The 12,475-nt window shown below is 44.0% G+C and overlaps 1 protein-coding gene across 3 annotated transcripts in view; it reads left to right on the forward strand.

Moving 5' to 3' along the window:
• LOC139374443 (CCR4-NOT transcription complex subunit 1-like) overlaps positions 1–12,475 on the forward strand; it is a 36,148-nt gene that overhangs the window by 18,811 nt on the left and 4,862 nt on the right. Inside the window, exons 16-38 of one of the 3 annotated variants that reach the window (XM_071115493.1) lie at positions 80–251; positions 418–619; positions 710–847; positions 1,217–1,341; positions 2,501–2,787; positions 2,912–2,990; positions 3,160–3,393; positions 3,805–3,945; positions 4,076–4,255; positions 4,358–4,474; positions 4,625–4,735; positions 5,341–5,418; positions 5,511–5,688; positions 6,014–6,144; positions 6,224–6,520; positions 6,616–6,756; positions 6,872–6,976; positions 7,086–7,205; positions 7,344–7,538; positions 7,677–7,819; positions 7,932–8,040; positions 8,209–8,378; positions 8,759–8,990. In XM_071115493.1, coding sequence (XP_070971594.1) covers positions 80–251; positions 418–619; positions 710–847; positions 1,217–1,341; positions 2,501–2,787; positions 2,912–2,990; positions 3,160–3,393; positions 3,805–3,945; positions 4,076–4,255; positions 4,358–4,474; positions 4,625–4,735; positions 5,341–5,418; positions 5,511–5,688; positions 6,014–6,144; positions 6,224–6,520; positions 6,616–6,756; positions 6,872–6,976; positions 7,086–7,205; positions 7,344–7,538; positions 7,677–7,819; positions 7,932–8,040; positions 8,209–8,378; positions 8,759–8,990 — 3,685 coding nt within the window. Of the gene's footprint in view, positions 1–79; positions 252–417; positions 620–709; positions 848–1,216; positions 1,342–2,500; positions 2,788–2,911; positions 2,991–3,149; positions 3,394–3,804; positions 3,946–4,075; positions 4,256–4,357; positions 4,475–4,624; positions 4,736–5,340; positions 5,419–5,510; positions 5,725–5,992; positions 6,145–6,223; positions 6,521–6,615; positions 6,757–6,871; positions 6,977–7,085; positions 7,206–7,343; positions 7,539–7,676; positions 7,820–7,931; positions 8,041–8,208; positions 8,379–8,758; positions 8,991–12,475 lie in introns of all 3 variants that reach the window. The other 2 variants (XM_071115485.1, XM_071115490.1) reach the window with 2 other exon arrangements.

Genomic DNA, 12,475 nt, shown 5'->3' on the forward strand with positions numbered 1-12,475 from the left:
GAATGATGTTTGAAAGACATGGTCCTGAAAAGGGGACGCTTCTTTATTTGGTGTATGTATATGTTAAATGTTTTTCCAGGAGTGTCACTCAAGAGCTCTCCGAGACGATCTTGACCATGGCTGCCAACTGTAGCAACGTCATGAACAAAGCCCGCCAGCCGCCACCAGGGGTCATGCCAAAGGGCCGCGCTCCCAGCACCAGCAGCCTAGATGCAATTTCCCCTGTGCAAGTGTCGGTGTCTCCTCACCAGGTGAAGAGTTTTATCTAACACTGTTTATTTGGGGAATGTGTATCAGCTAGAAGCATTACTTTCATCATCCCCTAAATTTGATTCAATTGTTTTGTCTTATAACATAATTGTGAACATTAGCCTGAAAGGCAGGTTTCTCAACCTGGTGCTCCATTCTGTGTGTTAGATGGATCCCCTGACAGCCATGGGCTCCCTCAACCTGGGCAGCTCTGCCACCTCTCACACACAGAGTATGCAGGGCTTTCCCACCCCGCTGGGCTCTGCTTTCAGCAACCCCCAGTCCCCAGCTAAGGCCTTCCCTCCACTGTCCAACCCCAGCACACCATTTGGGGGGATTGGAAGTCTCTCTTCACAGCTAGGTAACCCAGGTATGAGGAGAGAACGTGCCATAGATATTTGCATAGTGTTTTTATTACACTATATGGAGGACTGAAGTGGGATGTTTTTCTTTTGTCTAGGTCCGCTGGGATCAGGCATTGGCTCTGGTATTGGTTCTGGCCTTGGAATGCCAGCGGTGAGCAGTGATCCATTTGGGACGAGGAAGATGAGCACACCAGGCCTGAATCCGCCCACCTTTCAGCAGAGTAAGATGGCCTGTAAGTGGTGGTGGTGTGACTGAGTGTATTTCCTCTGAAAATATTCTTAGTATCTCCTAATAGCCTCTTGAAGTAATGAGGGTTTACTTGAATCGATTACAAATGCTTTAACAGTTTTCATCTAAACAAATATTGAGTACGATCTGGGAAGAAACGGTCTTTCACACATTGAATCAGAGGAAATACAGATCAGTCATCCATTAAACGCAAATTATTATGCTTCTAATTGAATGTTATTTGTCTGTTTATTGCTTTGATAGTGTAAAGTCTTAAGGTAAAATTGCACTATAAATAGTTTTTTATTTGCCTTAGTTCATCACAAAACCTTTGGCAGTATTGTTTGATTTGGTCTATCGCCTTTTTTCCCAGCTGACCTATCTCAGGTGTGGCCAGAGGCTAACCAGCACTTTAGTAAGGAGATTGACGATGAGGCTAACAGCTACTTCCAGCGCATCTACAACCACCCCCCACACCCCACCATGTCTGTGGATGAGGTTAGTTTCTGAATAAAATGGTCTGCAGTAGTGTTGCACGGTACACTGAAACTTTGGGCATTTTTCGGTACTATAACATGGAAACAGTTTAGTTCCAAATGTTTGGTTCTTTGGTTAAATGTGTCGTACACTGACTGACAGGATAATGTCTGGTAATTTGTCGACTGGGCCAGTAACTTCTCAGTGCATTGATTGCGTTTATATGCTCTGTTGCAGTCTGCTGTAGAAAACTGCTGGTGTCATAGTGAGTTTACCCGCACAAAACTCATGCTATATTTGAGCAATATGATTGGCCGTTCATTCAAGCACCCACTCTTCACTTGACCGAGCTGATGCATTCACACGGCACACACGAGCTGTGCAGACTATTCAAAAGCTCTCATCAATCCACTTGCTGAGCTTATTTTTTTATTTTAGGGAAATTTATTTCAATAGTGAAAATGGTAGCAAATTAGCAATAGGCTACTGTTGATAGCTCTACAAAAAGACATCTAGCATTCATATTGGCTACTGTAGCCAGAACTTTCTCAAAAGAGAGGCTAGCTCAAAGGGGCAACATTCTATTTTTAACATTGATATCATTTGGCCATAGATAAGCACATTTATTCTATGTATCCAATTTTATTGTATTATTTTGTATGCTGTCTTATATGGTTTTGTAGAAGGATTTTTAGGCTGTCCACATTTATTTGTTTCTCTTATTTTAACTACAGAAGTCAAGTGGCTAATGCGCTTTATTCTTTTGCATCTGTATCGTTTTGTGATTAGAGTTGTCGCGATATGACAATACCTGATTTTCCATGTCAAAAAGGAAAACGCAAAGCAGTCTGAACTCTATGGTCCTTTATTAAATCTACTGTATGCAAAATAGTGGTGCTATAGCTTGGAAAAGAAATGTGATTTTGGTTGACAACATAAGGCTGCTTGTTATCAACGTTAGGACTGTTTTCCTCAATTTGTCTGCTTTATGTTTTGTTTCCTTACCACAACACCGCTGAGTGTCAATACTGGTATCGTGAAAACCCTAATTGTGATATTAAAGTAAACATTCTGGTATTGTGACATCCCTAGTCTGCAGGCTGTTGCAGGCACTTATCCAGTGACCGTGTTTATCAAGCTTGCAGCTGCTAAATCCTTGGCGCCCGTCTCTCTCTGGCAGGTACTGGAGATGCTGCAGAGGTTCAAGGACTCCACCATCAAGCGAGAGCGTGAGGTCTTTAACTGTATGTTGAGGAACTTGTTTGAGGAGTACCGCTTCTTCCCCCAGTACCCTGACAAGGAGCTACACATCACCGCCTGCCTGTTCGGGGGGATCATTGAGAAAGGCCTTGTCACCTACATGGCCCTCGGACTGGCCCTTCGATATGTACTCGAAGCCTTGAGGAAGCCATTTGGGTCCAAAATGTATTACTTTGGGATCGCTGCTCTAGATAGATTCAAAAATAGGTATGGACTATTATCTGTCTTCAGATGCTTAATGGAATTCCACACTGAATATTTGCATGTTGCGCATGTGTGATTCAAATTATCTGTGACTGCTGTAGGGCTAATTTGATCTTTCCCTCTCTAGACTGAAGGACTATCCCCAATATTGTCAGCACTTGGCCTCAATCGGCCACTTTCTGCAATTCCCCCATCATTTACAAGAGGTAATTGGATTTCCTGTATATTTGTGACACAATCGGTCATTCTTCATCCGTACATGTATCTTCCTTGTTTTTATACTGATATCCGTAACATCTTAGCCAGAGGTGCGGATCCTACTTCACGATAAATAAGTCTCTCGCTCTGGCACTTTCGAATATCCTGTGCGTGCAGTATATCGAGTATGGCCAACAGTCACGGGACCCTCCGGTGAAGATGCAGGGATCCATCACCACCCCAGGAAGCCTGGCGTTGGCTCAAGCTCAGGCCTTGTCTCAGCCTCCCAAAGCCCCCCAGCCTGGACAGCCGCCCAGCACCCTGGTCACCACAGCTACCACCACCACCACTGTCGCCAAAACCACTACCATCACCCGGCCTACCCCTGGCAGCTTCAAGAAGGATGTGCCGGTGAGTACCTGGGGAAACATCAGGGAGTCTCTTGCACCATATATATGCCAATGTTTTTCTCTGGTCATGTAAAATGACTCTAGCAAACCAGTGCATCAGTTTTCCTGCGTTGCCATAGTTTGTGTCAATGGCAACATTCTGAACCGTTCTATGAGGAACGCTCTCTGGTTTTCACATTTGAAATGCTCATTTTAGTTTACAAAGACTAAAGGAATGTAGACACCAGGAAATATTTTCATTTTTAACAAATCCTCGAGCCTAAAATAATGAGTTGGTGAAGCTATGTCACTGAAGAAATTCTCCGGTAGTGTAGTTTGGCAAATATGCGCTCACTAAGAATTGAGGTTTCCCAAGAAGAGTTTCTAATATAGAATAGCAGCATTTTGTTTTGAATGTATATTGTAATTTCAGCCCTCCATCAACACTACAAACATCGACACACTTCTAGTAGCAACAGACCAAACCGAGAGGATTGTGGAACCCCCAGAAAATGTTCAAGAGAAAATTGCTTTCATCTTCAATAACCTGTCACAATCCAACATGACACAGAAGGTCAGTCATAGATATATTTTTGTTTACTACCTGGTGTTGCAAAAGCATGCTATATTGAGGATCTTAGTTTTGGCCAAGATTTCTACTATTACTTCTACTAATGCTTGTGTACTTTCATCTAACTCTCAAGGTTGAGGAGTTAAAGGAGACTGTCAAAGAGGAGTTCATGCCCTGGGTCTCTCAGTATCTGGTCATGAAGAGGGTCAGCATTGAGCCCAACTTCCACAGCCTGTATTCCAACTTCTTGGACACCCTGAAGAACCCAGAGTTTGTCAAAATGGCCCTGAATGAAACTTACAGAAACATCAAGGTGAAGAGTTATTCACTTAATCCATTTTTATGGACAATAGTTTGTAAACTCATCAGATAAAGATAAATTTAATTGCTAACCTTTTCTCTCTCCATGTGACAGGTTCTCCTTACCTCTGATAAGGCAGCTGCAAACTTCTCTGATCGATCCCTACTGAAGAATTTGGGTCACTGGCTTGGTATGATCACTCTGGCTAAAAACAAGCCCATCCTGTACACAGTGAGTAGATTTCCTCATTTTTAAATGTTGGCCTGTATTAAATTTTCCATTTTGTTTTCCTCCCAACAATTAACCAAATGTTTGTAATTGTGCCCCAAAAGGTATTTTGTGTTTAACCTGTTTTATTTATTTTATTTTTTTTCCTGTTAGGATTTGGAGGTGAAATCCCTGTTGCTGGAAGCGTATGTCAAGGGGCAGCAGGAGCTACTCTATGTGGTCCCGTTTGTGGCCAAAGTCCTGGAATCCAGTTTACGTAGCGTGGTAAAGCCACATTCTCACCAACATTTTTAAGTATATCAATATGCATCTGGATTCACATTTTAATTTCTAGGAAAACTTTTACATTGTTGACAGTGCGAATTGTTCAGTGAGCTTGAGCCCAGCACAGACTGAGCCATCCCCGGCAGGCAGGAATAGCGAGACGGCCAACACAACAGACAATATTTGGGCCTGGAGTATTTCCCCTGACTACGGCCTGCCTATTACTAGACTAGTTTTACTTGGGCAGGTCGCATGGTCAAGAGAAATAATGGGACCTAAGACTGATCCACAGAAAAAGAAAGTGAGCCAGTTCCATCAGGCAGAGTACCTACAGCAGCAGACAGGGAGCCAGTCAGAGCTAGATGACGTAGACAAGTATAGACTGCATTAAAGCCCACCTCCAGAGGAAGCAAAGAGGTGCAGAGTATGTGTGCAATATTTTTGTTTTAAAAAAAAATAATACTTTTTGTTTAGGAGCCAATGGCTCTCTGGGTAATTTATTTTGACTTGTTAGCACTGGGTTTGTGTATTGGCACATTTCCTAGCTATTATGCCTTCAATGTTTTTAAGAGCAGGTTGACTTAAAAGCCATTTAATATCCTCAGATTTTCCGACCCCAGAATCCCTGGACGATGGCCATCATGAATGTTCTGGCAGAGCTGCATACGGAGCATGATCTCAAGGTCAGGGAACCCCTTCTCTTTCATCTACCAGTCACACCATGTTTCTAAAAGTTTTCAGGTACTGATTTGTCATTGTGCTTTTCTCACTACAGCTGAATTTGAAGTTTGAGATTGAAGTGCTGTGTAAGAACTTATCATTGGACATCAATGACCTGAAGCCTGGCACCCTTCTGAAGGACAAAGACCAGTTGAAGAGACTGGAGGAACAGCTCTCTGCACCAAAGAAAGAGGCCAAGCCCCCTGAAGAAATGCTCCCTGTTGTTAGCACAGGTATCCAGCACTTTCAAATTGGGATGCCCATTGTCGGTGTGTGAATATCTTTCTAACAAATGTATTTGAATGTTTGTTTCATCTGATTGTGATGTTGGTCCCCATGTATATTGAAATGGAAATATTTCATCATCATTTGTTGAATGATTTTAGCTCATAATACGATCATTTCAATTTCAATAACCTACATTTGTTCAAGTGTTTTGCCAAGAACATTTAACCCATTGCTTTTTTATTTGTTCTGTTCATCGAGCTGCTGCTCTCGGGCTATATTTGAATCAAAATAGCATTTTGTAACCAACAGGAGACTTTCTTCCATTTGCAGCTGCGCCATCCACTCCTGCCGCAACCACCACTTGCTCAGCTACTGGTCCCCCTACCCCACAGTTTAGCTATCATGACATCAATGTGTACGCCCTTGCAGGGCTAGCCCCTCACATCAATATCAACATCAACGTAAGTAGCATTCTCACTCAAACACCTGGGTGTTGACCTACACATGGTATTTGGGGTACTAAGACTTCTCTCCCTGCAGATCCCCTTGCTCCAAGCCCACCCTCAGCTGAAGCAGTGTGTGAGACAGTCCATTGAGCGGGCCGTGCAGGAGCTCGTCCACCCTGTGGTGGACCGTTCCATCAAGATCGCCATGACTACCTGCGAGCAGATTGTCAGGAAGGACTTTGCCCTGGACTCCGAGGAGTCGCGCATGCGTGTGGCTGCCCATCACATGATGCGTAACCTGACCGCCGGCATGGCCATGATCACCTGCCGGGAGCCCCTGCTCATGAGTATCGCTACCAACCTGAAGAACAGCTTTGCCGCAGCCCTCAGGGTACAGTCGCCTTCATTCACATCCACAAAGCGCTATATAAAATAAGTCTTATTAGTGTTCCTTTTGCTTATAGCTTTGGTCCTGTCCCCCTCCAGGCCCCCACCCCCCAGCAGAGAGAGATGATGGAGGAGGCTGCTGCTAGGGTTGCCCAGGACAACTGTGAGCTGGCCTGCTGCTTCATCCAGAAGACTGCAGTGGAGAAGGCTGGCCCAGAGATGGACAAGAGACTAGCCACGGTTAGTGGTTATGGGCTCATCACCATATTGGCACTGGGATGCTGCTCTTGTCTGTTTACTGTCCACAACTTTTGTATGATGGCTGACTTGTACCTTTACTCTTTCTCTCCTGTAGGAGTTTGAGCTGAGGAAGCACGCCCGTCAGGAGGGTCGTCGCTACTGCGACCCTGTGGTGCTGACCTACCAGGCAGAGCGCATGCCAGAGCAGATCAGACTCAAGGTGAGCACACCTAGTTTATAGCACTCCACTTTCTCTCCTATTATCGGTATAGTCAAGAAAACGATGCGTTTGCATCTGGACTATTTACTGAGCAAAATTTCTACTACAGGTTGGAGGAGTAGACCCCAAACAGCTGGCGGTGTACGAGGAGTTTGCCAGGAATGTTCCAGGCTTCCTACCCAGCAACGACCTGTCTCAGCCCACTGGATTCCTTGCCCAGCCCATGAAGGTAGACTCTCATACCACTGGAAGAGAGAACTCCCTGAAATGACATTTTCTGCTGTCTTTGACATAACCCAATCTGATTTTAAGCTTAAGAACTTTACCCAAGTACCATATAAATGTCTCTGTCCTGTGTTTATTACAGCAACAGGCATGGGCCACAGACGATGTGGCTCAGATTTATGACAAGTGCATGGCTGACCTGGAGCAGCACCTCCATGCCATCCCCCCAGCGCTGGCCATGAACCCCCAGACTCAAGCCCTGCGCAGTCTGCTGGAGGCAGTGGCCCTGGCCAGGAACTCCCGGGATGGCATTGCTGCTCTGGGCCTGCTGCAGAAGGTCAGGGACTACTCCGCACACAACAACACTAGGAAAACATACATGGATAGAAAAGTTGTTTAGTTGTCTTTATGAATACACCGGTCTCAGTAGAAAAGATCTCTTCCTGTGTCCCTCATCTCTCCTTCCTTGTTCTAGGCTGTGGAGGGTCTGCTCGATGCCACCAGTGGTGCCGATGCTGACCTGCTCCTGCGGTACAGAGAGTGTCACCTGCTGGTGCTAAAAGCCCTCCAGGACGGCCGGGCATACGGACCACAATGGTGCAACAAACAGATTACCAGGTTGGTATCCCCTTAACCTTCCTATGGGTGGGTTAAGTTTTTTGCTCGAATGAAGAGGGGAAACTAAATCCACTCATTAATTTAATGTTTGTGATATCTTTACTTGTTCCAGGTGCCTGATTGAGTGCCGTGATGAGTACAAGTACAATGTGGAGGCTGTGGAGCTGCTGATCAGAAACCACCTGGTCAACATGCAGCAGTACGACCTGCACCTGGCACAGGTAAACACCACTACACACCTTTTATTAAGCATTGAGATATTCTAGTGTGAGCAACGCCATCTGTCAATAGTCCATCTTGATTCTATACAACTGAATAATGGGCATGTGGTGTATTCCGTCCCTTTGTCACTATCTTAAAACCCCTGTGTGTATGTTTCTCTTGTTTAGTCTATGGAGAACGGTCTGCACTACATGGCAGTGGCATTTGCCATGCAGCTGGTAAAGCTGCTGCTGGTGGATGAGCGCAGTGTGAGCCACATCACAGAGGCCGACCTGTTCCACACCATCGAGACTCTGATGAGAACCAGCGCACACTCCAGGGCCAATGCACCCGAGGGGTGAGTCCTTTTCTGTCCTAATTTAATTAGGATTTTGGGTTGTGTTCATTAAGACACACTATAAAATGGGTGTTAATACACTGAACAAAAATATGAATGCAACAATTTCAAAGATTTTACTGCGTTAGTTCACATGAGGAAATCAGTCAATTGAAATACATTTATGTCCTAATCTATGGGATCTTTTTTTACTATCAGCTATCAGGACTAACACTTTACATGTGGCGTATTTATATTTTGTAGTTCAGGCTGTCCCTATTTTCAGTTCGTTGTCTTCCATTTGGTGCATAATGAATAACACCTTGGAGATGTGGAGTTTATTGGGGTGTTGGTGTACATATGTTTAGTTTTCTAACTGATTTGTGTCCTGTGATCCCCAGGCTTCCTCAGCTGATGGATGTGGTCCGCTCTAACTACGAGGCCATGATCGACCGGGCCCATGGAGGACCCAACTTTATGATGCACTCTGGCATCTCCCAAGCGTCTGAGTACGACGACCCGCCGGGCCTGAGGGAGAAGGCGGAGTACTTGCTGAGGGAATGGGTCAACCTGTACCACTCTGCAGCCGCCGGCCGGGACAGCACCAAGGCCTTTTCTGCTTTTGTGGGCCAGGTACAGCACACACACTTGTCTTTTAACCGTCTTTGCCTTATGACAGGTTCCTCCAAGGCCGTTACCTGGTTTGCCTTAAAATACAAGAGCACAGCACAAGTCATGTCCTTGACAGAGTGGGTCTTAGTGCTCATGGTAGCAACCCCATTATCTTGGAACCCACTGCTGTGCTCACCAAGCAGCAGTGTTACTTATGAGACTGGACATTTATACCAAAATCTTAATTTGTGTTCCTGTATCCCACGTTAACATATGACACAACGTTCAGGAAATTAATAACTTGCTAGTAACAGATATTCATATTCTATCTCTGAAACTCACTTGCATAATACCTTTGATACAGTGGTAGCAATACATGGTTATAAAATCTACTGAAAAGACAAATGCCAATGGTTGAGATGTTGTTTTTATATTCAGAACCACATTCCTGAAAAGCTTTGAAGATCTCATGTTAAATACTGTTGGAAGTAATACGGCTACAGGTTCATCTGCCTCACCTATAGCCCATTCTGGTGGGAAGCTGCTATAGACCACCATGTGCTAACATTATCTGGATAACGTGTGAAATGCTTGATAATGTACAGTCGTGGTCAAAAGTTGAGAATGACACAAATATTAATTTCCACAAAGTTTGCTGCTTCAGTGTCTTTAGACATTTTTGTCAGATGTTACTATGGAATACTGAAGTATAATTACAAGCATTTCATAAGTGTCAAAAGGCTTTTATTGACAATGACATAAAGTTGATGCAAAGAGTCAATATTTGCAGTGTTGACCCTTCTTTTTCAAGTCCTCTGCAATCCACCCTGGCATGCTGTCAAATAACTGATGGCAGCCCATTCTTGCATAATCAATGCTTGGAGTTAGTCAGAATTTGTGGGGTTTTGTTTGTCTACCCGCCTCTTGAGGATTGTTCTCAATGGGATTAAGGTCTGTGGAGTTTCCTGGCCATGGACCCAAAATATCTATGTTTTGTTCCCCGAGCCACTTAGTTATCACTTTTGCCTTATGGCAAGGTGCTCCATGCTGGAAAAGGCATTGTTCGTCACCAAACTGTTCCTGGATGCTTGGGAGAAGTTGCTCTTGGAGGATGTGTTGGTACCATTCTTTATTCATGGCTGTGTTCTTAGGCAAAATTGTGAGTCAGCCACTCCCTTGGCTGAGAAGCAACCCCACACATGAATGGTCTCAGGATTCTTTACTGTTGGTAGTGCTCACCTTGTCTTCTCCGTACAAGGTTTTATCCGGATGCCCCAAACAATCGGAAAGGGGATTCATCAGAGAAAATGACTTTACCCCAGTCCTCAGCAGTCCAATCCCTGTACCTTTTGCAGAATATCAGTCTGTCCCTGATGTTGTTCCTGGAGAGAAGTGGCTTCTTTGCTGCCCTTGACACCAGGCCATCAAATTATTTGCCCCCCTGTGCGTGCAGATGCACTCACACCTGCCTGCTGCCATACCTGAGCAAGCTCTGTAATGGTGGTGCCCCGATCCCGCAGCTGAATCAACTTTAGGAGACAGTCCAGGCGCTTGCTGGACATTTTTGGGCGCCCTGAAGCTGCCTTCACAACAATTGAACCACTCCTTGAAGTTCTTGATGATCTGATAAATGGTTGATTCAGGTGCAATATCCTTGCCTGTGAAGCCTTTTTTGTACAAAGCAGTGATGACGGCACGTGTTTCCTGCAGGTAACCATGGCTGACAGAGGAAGAACTATGATTCCAAGCACCACCCTCCTTTTGAAGCTTCCAGTCTGTTATTTGAACTCAATCCGCATGACTGTGATCTCCAGCCTTGTCCCTGTCAACAGTCACACCAGTGTTAACGAGAGAATCACTGACATGTCAGCTGGTCCTTTTATGAAAGGGCTGAAATGCAGTGGAAATGTTTTTGGGGATTCAGTTCATTTGCATGGCGAAGAGGGACTTGGCAATTAATTGCAATTCATCTGATCACTCTTCATAACATTCTGGAGTATATGCAAATTGGCATCATACAAACTGAGGCAGCAGTGAAAAAATGTAATATTTGTCATTCTCAACTTTTGGCCACGACTGTATGTGATATCAACAGAGGTATATTTTCCGGGTGATTTTAAATATTGACTGGCTTTCATCAAGTTGCCCACTCAAGAAAAAGCTTCAAACTGTAACCAGTGCCTGCAACCTGGTTCCGGTTATCGGTCAACCTACCAGGGTAGTTACCAACAGGAATGAAATCATCATATATTGATCACATCTTTACTAATACTGCAGAAATTTGCTTGAAAGCAGTATCCGGATGTAGTGATCACAATATAGTAGCCATATGTAGGATTTCCAAAGGCTGGGCCTAATAGTGTATGAGGTCATACAATACATTTTGTAGTGATTCCTATGTTGGTGTGAAGAGTATTTGTTGGTCTGTGGTGCCGCTGGACACATTTATGAAATTGCTTATTCCAATTACTAATAAGCATTCACCCATTAAGAAAATGACTAAGAACGGTTAAATCCTGTGGATTGAGGAATTGAAAAATTGTATGGTTGAGAGGGATGAGGCAAAAGGAATGGCAAATAAGTCTGCCTGCACAACCGATTGGCTAAGGTATTGAGAAATCATGACTAAACAATAAAATAAACTGTACTTTTCCAAGTAAAACTGACCAAATTATGAAAGACAAGTGTTGTAATTTTGAATTCTGTGAAGTGAGTGTGGAAGAGGAACAAATGATTGTCTATCAATAATGACAGGACACTGGGGTCTGACAACTTGGATGGAGAAGTACTGAGGATAAGACGATATTGCCACTCCTATTTGCCATATTTTCAATTTAAGACTACTAGAAAGTGTGTGCCCTCAGGCCTGGAGGGAAGCGTAAATCATTCCGCTACCTAAGAATAGTAAAGCCCCCTTTAATGGCTCAAATAGCAGACAAATCAGCCTATTACCAACCATTAGTAAACTTTTGGAAAAAATGGTTTGACCAGATACATTATTTTACAGTAAACTTTCAGCTGCTTATAGGAAAGGACATTCAACAAGCACAGCTGTTACACAAATTACTGTTTGGCTGAGAAATTGATAAGATTGGGGGGCTGTTAAATTTCAGTGTTGCTTTTGACATTATCGATCATAGTCTGCTTGTGGATACTTTTTTGTTATGGCTTTACACACCTGCTATATTGTGGATAATGAGTTACCTGTCTAACAGAACACAGAAGGTGTACTTTAATAGATGCCTTTCCAACATAATCCAGGTAGAATCAGGAATTCCCCAGGGCAGCCTATTTATTTTCTAATGAGTAAAGCCAGTGTCTGTATGCAATTTTTTTTTATTATTATGTGTTATTTTACCAGGTAAGTTGACTGAGAACAAGTTCTCATTTGCAGCAACGACCTGGGGAATAGTTACAGGGGAGAGGGGGATGAATGAGTCAATTGTAAACTGGGGATTATTAGGTGACCGTGATGGTTTGAGGGCCAGATTGGGAATTTAGCCAGG

This window comes from Oncorhynchus clarkii, chromosome 2, assembly GCF_045791955.1.
Source record: "Oncorhynchus clarkii lewisi isolate Uvic-CL-2024 chromosome 2, UVic_Ocla_1.0, whole genome shotgun sequence".
Lineage (NCBI taxonomy): Eukaryota > Metazoa > Chordata > Actinopteri > Salmoniformes > Salmonidae > Oncorhynchus > Oncorhynchus clarkii.